The 9789-nt window shown below is 51.7% G+C and overlaps 1 protein-coding gene across 5 annotated transcripts; it reads right to left on the reverse strand.

Moving 5' to 3' along the window:
- Positions 1-1234: 1234 nt before the first annotated feature.
- Positions 1235-8715, reverse strand: UBL7 (ubiquitin like 7). Of its 5 annotated transcripts, XM_026068216.1 has the most exons (12): positions 8639-8715; positions 7702-7945; positions 6503-6622; positions 5722-5804; positions 5516-5600; positions 4741-4798; positions 3990-4123; positions 3469-3518; positions 2591-2758; positions 2227-2349; positions 1677-1837; positions 1235-1553 (listed from the first exon to the last, which is right to left on the reverse strand). In XM_026068216.1, exons 2-11 carry the CDS (start codon positions 7883-7885, stop codon positions 1700-1702), a joined length of 1143 nt encoding a protein of 380 aa, XP_025924001.1. In that variant the 5' UTR covers positions 7886-7945; positions 8639-8715; the 3' UTR covers positions 1235-1553; positions 1677-1699. The 5 variants fall into 5 exon arrangements, with proteins under 5 accessions (XP_025924001.1, XP_025923998.1, XP_025924002.1 ...); XM_026068213.1 differs by having other exon boundaries at positions 1235-1837; XM_026068217.1 differs by having other exon boundaries at positions 1235-1860.
- Positions 8716-9789: the final 1074 nt, after the last annotated feature.

A 9789-nucleotide genomic window follows, 5' to 3' on the forward strand; every position in this document is an offset into this window, starting at 1 on the left:
GATTGAGGGCTGACAGCAGGGCTCATCTCCACAGCGGGCAGAGTGAGGGAGGATGTACAGGGATGATATGCACAGGAGTACGATATCTGTTCCCTACAAAGCAAAAGGTGAAGCACCAGGGATGGAAACAAATTAATCACTTTTCATACTGCATAATATTGTTGTCATCATCTGGACTGGGTTTCCAAAGCAGATAATGAGGGCAATAACCAGGAAGGGTGTATCAAGTCAGGAAATCTGGTTGTCTCTATCCCATTGCATCTCCTAGACTACATATGGAAAGGGGGGCAGGGGGAACACCACAGTACATCCCTTCTGAGTCTTAATCCTCTAGAGAAGATTAAGACCTATCAGTCAATAGGCTGTCCTGGAGAGAACAATCCAGCATTTGCTGTGTGATAGCCAAGATCATATCAACAAATGATCCAAGTGCTCTGAAAGGAGCTAGAGGGGAGAACGGGTAGTCTGATAGTAGACCGTGTTCTGCTTTCAGCTTCCCTAGTGACTCATGGTGATGTATCAGACAAACCATCTCCCATTTTCATGCCTTTTTTATCTTGATAGTACAACCAGAGCAAAGCCAGGCCCAGCTGTGGTTCCAGCTTCTCACAGATCTCACTGACTGTAAATGTAGACAAATGCATTTCATTGTCTTTGCAATTCAGGTGCCGCAACCATGGCACCCAGGATTAGAGGACACTTTGGAAAATGCTGGCTGCAGCCCAACAGCCTAACCTGTGCCAGAGACAATACATTCCTCCTACCAAGCCCCTGCTTGCACTCTTTGGTAACAGCCTCAAGCCTGCCTTGTGTTTGTCACGCTTCTACTGTCACCCTGTGGTGACCATGAACAGCTGCACCAGTAACCTTGTTCTTGTCAACTTGCAGGGCTCTACCAGTATCCCCCCACACAGCTGAGAACAAATAGGCTTCTGCTGAGAAGGAGACACGATGCTTCTTTGAGGCTCCTTCGTTGAGAATGGGTCTCTGCAGAACAGTTAGTTCTTTCGTATTGGTCTAACTCATGGCTGTGCAGGACAGCTACACTCACAACACAATCTTTGCACCTGACAGATACAGCTAGTACTTTGCTGTTAGAGGAGTGCCCTCTGCTGAACTAGTAACAGTCCTACAACAGGCAAAGTGGTTCATCCAGTTTCCATGATGCAATGAGCACACTGTCTCTCAGATCTGCTGAGCCTAAGCCAGGATGGATCACAACCCAAACACCAGGCAAGTGAAGACAGTACATTTAATACAGTTGAATAGAGGAACCACAACAGCAAAACAGAATAGCCTGAGGCATGTCAGGTGGGCAGGAACAAAACAGCGGGCAGGAGAATGTGTTGAAACATCTAAGATTGCAGAAACGCAGACGCCACATCTCCCAGAGCACAAGAGCCATCGATCTTTCTCTGTGCTGTGCAAAGCTCCAAGGTCTCGTCTCTGGTGGCCAGAGTGGGGAGACGGGGAAGTTGGAGAGAGGTAACTGGAGCTGGAGGAACTGCCCTTAGCATGGTCAGTGTTCTCATCAAACAGGAGCACACAGCCACCTGCAAGGAAAGGAGCAGCTGCCCCAACTGCTCAGTGCCCAAGAGCGAAGCCCCAGTGCAGGAAAGCGTTTCAGGGCCGAGTCCCAGACCAAGGAGCGTCACAGCTGCCTCAGTGCAACGCACCAGTCCAGCCTCTCTAGCCAAAGCTAGGGAGCCCCACCAGCAAAGATGAGCTCCAGGGCAGCCTGGATGTCCCCTCCAGTGGCCTGCAGGGCCCTGAGGCTTAGCTCATCATCGTGTATGCCCATGTCTCGCAGCTGCTGAAGCTGTGGTTGCCACTGGCTCTACAGACAGGAGACAAAAGAAGCTAAGGGTAGGTGTAAGACTCCAAGCAATAACAGCCTTCTCCACAGCCTATGCTACTACACTGGATTCTCCCACATCTCTCTGTAGTTCACAATGGCATTGCTAAATGCACATCACGCAGCTCCTGAAAGCTCTAAGTCTTGCTGAAAACTCCCCAGACTCACCAGCCCACCCCTCCCACACCCACCCAGTACTTCACATTGCTCTCTATCATCCCTCCTGCAGGAAGCTATTCTCCTCTGGTGATGCACCTTTCAGCTCAACATCCTGCCACAGAAGGTGGATGGAAGACCCACCTCCATCCCGCAACACCCAATGCAATATGGGACTTTCAAAGGCTCCCAGAGGAAGAGGCTGAGACACTGACCTGCAGGTTGGGCTGCCCGGAGGCCTGCAGGGCATGCTGTAAGGCCTGGCTGAAGAGGTCATTGGTGATGGGTGTTCCTGACTGGACACTGGATGACATTGGGGAGGTCCCAGAGGAGTGACCCTGGGAAGAAACAGGTTGCATGAGGATCAGGAGAGCACTGTTGTCACAAGAACCAGAGCCAGCACGGGGCAGCACCTGCTACATCTCCATTATTACTCCATACAGGTTCCAGGAGGCTGAGACCCCAGTAGTAAGAGAATATCACAGCCAGGGCCCCCAGACCTGAGCAGGACTTGCACTCACCCAGCGGCTGGTTTTATGACCCAGGAGGATATCCCTAGCTGCTGTGCTGCCGTTGTACCTGAGTGCCAGGAGTAGGCGTGTGGGAGCTGCTCTCTGGGGTGCTAGCCAGTGCCAGGGCGGTCGCCAGCTCGCTCTGGGTGATCGGCCGGGGTCCAGCAGCCCCAGAGTAGCCAAGGGAAGCTGGGCGGGAACCAGAAGCACTGCTGGATGGTGTCGATCTTGTGCTCTGCATGGAGGGGGGAAAAAAAAACCCTCTGATTTTGGTGTCTGTGTCCCAGTAGAATATGGCTCACATGCGTATTCCCAGGGATCCCTTCCCTACAGCACTTGAAAGTCAAGTGCAGAGCTTTCAGAAAACAAACACACATGACAATCAGGCACACTTTTTCCCAAACTCAGTTATTACAAGGCTGCAGAAATTGACAGTAAACCTTTTAACGTACCATTCACCAGCTTAAAAACAAAGTGCTATTAGCCAGTAACAAACTATCTGTTGACAGGCATTTTTTTCTGCTTAAATATTTAATTTCTCCTACAAAATATTTTGTCCTTTTGAGAGAAAACCTCCACGTGTTGCAGTAGAAGAGCAGAGACCAATGCTCCCACGTTTCTCAGAACTGGGTACTCATCTGTACCCAGTTCTGGCTCTGCATGAATTTGACTAAGATGATGTTTACTCTGAGGACAAGTGCTAAGCTTTGGGTTGTACCTCTGCCTTCTTCCCTCGTGCTCCTACCTCAGCACTCAAATGACTCCCAACATGAACAGCATCCAAGCATCTCACAATCATTGATATGGTCACAACATCCTTCGGAGCCAGACAGGCTCATGATGTTAAAAGAGGAAGACAGAAAGCCACTGGATTCTTTAAGGGCAATGAATTGAACCCATACTGCAAGTCCCAAACAGCTGCTCCGCCCAGACCTGCCCAGTTACCTGGTGAAAGTCATCTTCTTCATCTGAGAGACCTTCAAACAGAAAGCCACCTGCAACAGAAAGGAAAATAAACAGATGCAGAAAACTAGGTGCTATCAGGAATTAATCATCAAACGAGGATCCCGTGGAGTCCAGTGCTCCTTGCTCCAGCGGGCCAGGCTCAGCTCCAGCTAAGGCACTGGTTAGGAGAGAGGCCTCAGCACCAGCAAGCCCACATACAGCAGGTCAGTTGTGGACAGCTCAGGCCCATCGTTCACACATGACAGAAGTCAAGCACTCTGCTACCGCCGGCCGTGGTAGAGACTAGGTTGGGAGAGGCCCTGAGACTGAAGTGGACCAGACGAGTCTCACACTTGGTGCAAAATCTATCAAATGACAATGAACACTCCCAGGTCAAGAACTCGAAACTCTTTCTTCCAGCCTGGGGATGATCAGGTGTCAGTACAAACTTGTCTGCAAATCTGCAGCACATCTTCTCTGCAGGTTCACTACACATCTGCGTGTCTGAAGACCGAATGTACCTGGCATATCCCGGTAGGAGCCAGACGACATGCTCCGGGAGGACGTCTCTGGGGCTGGGAGGGGGGTGCTGCCGGCCACCGAGTGCAGAACAAGAACAATGGCATTCACAAGCGCAGGGTGAGCGGGAATAAGCCTGGAGAGATGGAGTGGAAGAATGAATCACACGTGCAGGAAAGAAGCATCTCAGTACTGGCACAAAACTCATGACAGCAATGGCAGAACCATTCCTGACGGCCACACACCACCACCTCAGACCCTGCCTTTGGCTGTCCAGTGACAAAACCTCCCAAGCCCACACATAAGGGTCATATTCTCCCCATTCCTATTCACAGCCTCTGTGGAACTGGCACTGGTGAGAGCCTGGATCTGAAAGCTGGGGCTCCTTCTTGACCCCATGTTGACTCTCACATTTTACATGTCTCCTGTATGCTCTCAAGGGAGCAACTTTCTGCTGTGAGCAACCGTATCTGGATTTGAACCCATGATCTGGATGCAAGGATGGCCCCATCTCTCACAATATTCTTTGGTTTATGCAACAGTGGAGGAGGCTGCATATCAAAGCCCTAGGCAAAGCCTCAGCTCCCTCTTTTCTGTTGCTGAGGAAGAAGGGTCCTATCCTGAATCTCTGGCTTGGTGTATCTGTACTGGCAGGGGGGAGCAGAACTCTCTCTTCCACCCAGAGAAAAGTGGCTTATGCAGCAGCACAACACAGGCTTTACTTAGCCACTGCACCAGCTCACGTGAACTTACGTGTCCAGCATGTTGGGGTCTGCAAACACTGAAAAGAGATCCTTGTCCTGCAGGACTCCTGGGAAGGACCAGGAAACACAAGTAAGAGACAGGATACAAGAAAGACAGCAGCCAGTCGAACAAGAACCATGGGAAAACCAAAAAAAATTAATTGTCTTTCAGGAACTGAGTCATTAGCAGACACCATAAATACCCTATTATTGTTCTCTCCAAAACCTTCCACTTCTCTCTGGAGAGACTCTCCATCACAACCACACACCCAAGCGGCAGGGCTTTTCCAGCAGATCCCACAAGCCGTGCTCGGGCACAACAAACAGTTCTTCCTTAAGGACACAATCAAGTCTGGTATCCAGCTCACCCCAACCGGCTGCTCGCTGTGAGAGGTTGCGACTGCATCCCATATTCCGCCTCTCTCATGGCAACGTGCAAAAAGGCTAATAACTCGCTGGGCCAACACAAGCAAGGCTGAGATTTAATGAACATTTTTGCGACACTGCAGAATGAAAGAGCACCCATTCCCCGCTGCTCTCCCTCCATCTCTGTGTTCCCTACGCCTCTTGAAGCTAATGTCCATCCTCAAACATTACTACAGATCAGCAGAGTATAACTGACTCCTGCCTGAGCAGGCTCTCAGGCACTCTCACGCTCCATGAAGAAAGAGAAAAGGCACTTTCCCCAGAGAAAAGTGCTCTCTTCCCTTCTCCCCATCATGAATTAAACACTGACCATCTTTCTTTAGCTTTCTTCAGATGCTCTGGATCACATTTAGACTCACCCAAAGCGACAGGATCACTGCTTAGGCCAGGAGTAGCTACAATGATCTGATCCAGTGACTCCTTGTTCCCTAGCATTTTGAAGACCTGCCAGAGAAATCAGAATGGATCAGCAGCGTCACACAAAGACTCTACTCAGGGATTCCCTCTTCACAGACGGGGGACAAACAAAAGACACCAAGAAGGGGAAGTATGAAGCCCCACTCACTGCATCTCTGTAGGCAGGACTGCTATGCAGGGCAGTGTGAAGGACCCGGAACTCCCGCACCGCTGCCACCTTATCCACAGGCTCTGAGGGAAAAACAACAGAACAAAACATCATTCTCTCTTTCTCAGTCAGCTTTATTAGCCACTTGACCAGCTTTTTTGGACTTCCATGCTGCAGCAGCAATGGTGATTCTTTAATTCCCTGGATTCATTTCATCTAGGGAGGAAGGGTACAGAAAAATGGTTGCGAGCATCTCACTACAGTTATCACAGCTTATCAAGTAAATGCCCAAAGATGGTAAACACACTCCCAGCTTCCAGACACACAAAAATATACACATATACCCTCCTACACATACAAAAGGAAAGGTGTTGAAACAAGAACTTTAAACTAACCCATTTTATTCTACAATCTGGCAGACTAGGAGCACACACAAGCCTACGCAACCCTGGAGCTGGAGTAACCAGTCACTTTGTTTACGATTCACTGGCAACACCCTAAAATTGGTTGCAGTTCAATTAAGGAAGGGAAATTTGCTCTCCACATCACATGGCTCCTTCCTTAACTCTTCCATCAGCAAGAAAACATAAAGCCCATTTGCTGCTGCTAGAAATGGTGAGTTCCAGTACAAGAGTACAGACCTTTGCAAGGGCTTCATCCAAATCCCACACCTGCCTCCCAGAAACAGATCGCAAGAGAAGCTGATCCTCAGTCACAAGGGACCCACACTAAACACATCCCAAGGAGACCTAAGGGTTATCCCACACCGTCTCCGCCTCACCTGGTTTCTGATCAGGCTCAGGCCAGGACTTGCGCAGGACGTGAACAGTGGAGCCAGATTGGATGCCATAAAAATCAAGTGTTTGGTCATCCCTCAGCTTACGGCCACAGTAGATCAGATCTACGAGAGACAGCAAACATTTACAGCACACCCGGCAAGGTCCTGCGGCCTTTAAGAACTGGGAGCTGTGTGGGGGTTATTGCTCCGCACACGTAGCCACTACAACTGACTCAGCAGCGCCGGGCCTTGTGCACCGGGACACAGGGAAGTCACAGAGCTGAACTGCGCAGAAGGTGACAACCTCGCCAGCTCCTGCAGAACCACATCCTTCAGAGGATCTGTGCTCTCAGAGTTCTGCTTTGCATCACACGCAAAGAGATCTCATAATAAGGACAGGTCTGTACTGACAAGCCCTGCCAAACGATTTCCTGCTGATGAACCTGGAAAATAATGGTGATTTAATTACTAACAACTAGCACTTACAGAATACCTTTTGACTCACACTTTACAGGCTACGTATAGAAAAGTGTTTTCAACTGCTAGAAGAAAAAGCTCCCAAAGCTTCCCTGCAGTGAGGGGCAGCGCACTGACACTGCAGGAGTACCGTGATTCCAAATCAATGCCGGAACATACACTATCAAAATCACGAGACACGATGACTACGGCAGCGTGGCAGAGTCTCCAGAACTAGCTCTGAGCCCCACGCCGTGCTCTCCAGTCATGCCAAGTCTCCCCATGAGCCCAACGCCACCGCCGCCAGGAACAGTACGACACGTCTGGGTCCCAGCAGCATTCAGGAGATGACAGGGGAAGGCAGGCCCTTTCCCACCAACCAGGAGAACTCTTCCTCTTCCCACCAAAATGCAGGAGCAAGAGCTGCCGCACACAAGGGGTTAGTGGCGATCTGTGTCCCAGGAGCGTGGACAAGGAAGGCGCTCCCTTACACCCATGGGCTTTGAGTAAAGCCTGCAGTATGGGGTGGAGTCACCCAGGCAGAGGGACTCCCTGTCTGCCCTCAACGCAGCCAGAAGAGATGAGGACTTCGGGGGAAGAGGAGACAAGGAGGGGTTTAAAAGAAGTTAAAAAACTACCTAAAATTCTATTGACACTCGATCCAAGTTTTTGCAGTATGCATCATATCACTAACTTAAACATGGCCCCTGCGACAGGCCTTTGACATGAGCCACGCAGGTACCTACCAATGAGTTCAGGGTCTGGGACAGACTCCTGCAGTTTCCCTGTGATCAGTTGCTTCAGGTAGGAGATGCTGCATCCACCGAGCGGGCATTCTCCAAGCTCCGTCTCTGGCAGACGCAAGATGGATTTGGGAGCCAGCGGCTGATCTGCCAGCTTCACTGCAATGTGCCACTCCGACAGGGACATTTCAGCTATGTCACTTAATGGAACCAAAGGTCAGAAAGCCAACAGCAGATCCACGAAGCTCTGTAAAGGGAAGAAAACAAATCAAAGTGAGACTCTCTTCCAGTCAGCCAGACACCATTTAAACTCACTGGCCTCAGCGTTGCTGGGGTGCACACAGGGAACTAACGTGAGGCCTGAACAAAACACAGCAATGCTTTTTAGGTCCCTACCTGAGTCTTAAGCCACCACCACATCTGAAACTACAGGTAAGGCAGAAAGCACCTCTGCCAGCCACAACACTCAGAACAGGAAAGAGATGCCAAGAACGAGGAAACAAGACTGGTCCTGGTGCCCTCAGCAGACACATCCACAGCGACACCCAAGCCAGTCTCCAACCCCAGGAACTCCGGGACCAGAAAACAAGCACTGGGGCTCACCCTGCTTCCCGGCACAGGGAAGGCGGGGAAGAGAAGGACATGGGATTACATGCCCACAGCCGCATAGTGACAGGACTGAGCAGTGCCAGCCCCATCCCCCAGCACAGCCTCGGGCCCAACTCACCCCAACACGCCCCGTCCTCCAGACTAGGCCGCTGTCCCAGCCCAGCCCCGACCCCCGTTGTCGGGATTAGGCCCAGCCCCAGCCCTGACCCCCAGCCCTAAGACCAGGCCCAGGGTCAGCCCCCACGCTAGGCTCGGGCTCCGGCCGGGCCCCAGGCCCCGGTGCTCAGAGCGGGCCACGGCCCCGGCCGGGCCCCGGCGCCCTCCAACCCACCGCAGCGCCCGAGGTCGCCCCGCGGCTCCCCGCATCCCCGGGGTACGCCGGAACCGGAAGCACGGGCAGGCTGCGGGGTGCACCCTGGGAAATTGAGTCCGCCGGCGGGAGGTGACGGAGAGCAGCGTGGAGCCGGCTGCCGATTGGTGGAAGCCTCGATGACGTCTGAGCGCGCGCCAATGGGCGGGCGGCTGGGGGTTTAAAGCGGGAGGGCGGGGGCGCGGCGCGGAGCAGCAGGGCGCCCCCGCCCGGCGCATCCCTCGGCCCGGCGCCGCCGCCCTCCCCGCGGGGAAGGAGCTGCGCCGTAACAGCCACCACCCGCGGCACCATCCGCTGATCCCAGCGCCCGGAGCCCCCGGCCGACTCCTGCGCCCCCCAGCTCCCTGCCCACCCCCAGCAGTCTAGCTCCAGCTCCATTTACAGACCCAGCTGCCTTGAGATTCCATAGGTTTCAGCCAGAAGCATTTTCTCCTGCCAGCTAAGGAGTCAGAAAGGCTCCCCGCAACACTAACCATAGTGAAGATACATGTTCATTCTGTTATTAGACAAAGACACACTGCTTAAAACAAAAGCTGCTACCACCTATTTCAGCAGGAATATGAACTGCAGAACATAGAAGCAGAAAGACCATTTGATGTTGTGCATATGCAAGAGAAGAGGGTGAACTACAGAACCTAGCCACCAAGGAGGAGCCGCTTATTCCCAAAAAGCTTATCAGAGCAAGGTTAGGTCAGAGACAGCATACTCCAAAAGATCAGAAGTCCACAGGCTACGCTCAACATACCTTTGCAGAACCTGCCCCTCCACTTCTTATGTGAAGAACTAGGACAACATAGGATGCCTTTGCATTAAGGCTATTTAAAGAGGTATCTACCATCCCACCCCCAACTTTTCTTAGGAAGTAAGTTTCTCTAGGCACCTTGGACAACCTCCTAGAGCAGAGATGACCAGTTTCCGAGAGCTGCATGTGCCCAAGAAAGCTTCAGTAATATTTGTTCTTCATCTTGTCGCCTTCTCCCAAAAAAGGGCAAGCTATTCCTCTGATCCCTAAAACCTGTGCCAATGTACCAGCTTTTCTGACAAGAAGAGCTGTTTATGTTCTAAAAAAAGCCAAGTTACCATGAAAGTACAGAAAGGCTGCATGAGCCACA

This window comes from Apteryx rowi, unplaced genomic scaffold (assembly GCF_003343035.1).
Source record: "Apteryx rowi isolate R43461 unplaced genomic scaffold, aptRow1 scaffold_27, whole genome shotgun sequence".
NCBI classification, from domain to species: Eukaryota; Metazoa; Chordata; class Aves; order Apterygiformes; family Apterygidae; genus Apteryx; species Apteryx rowi.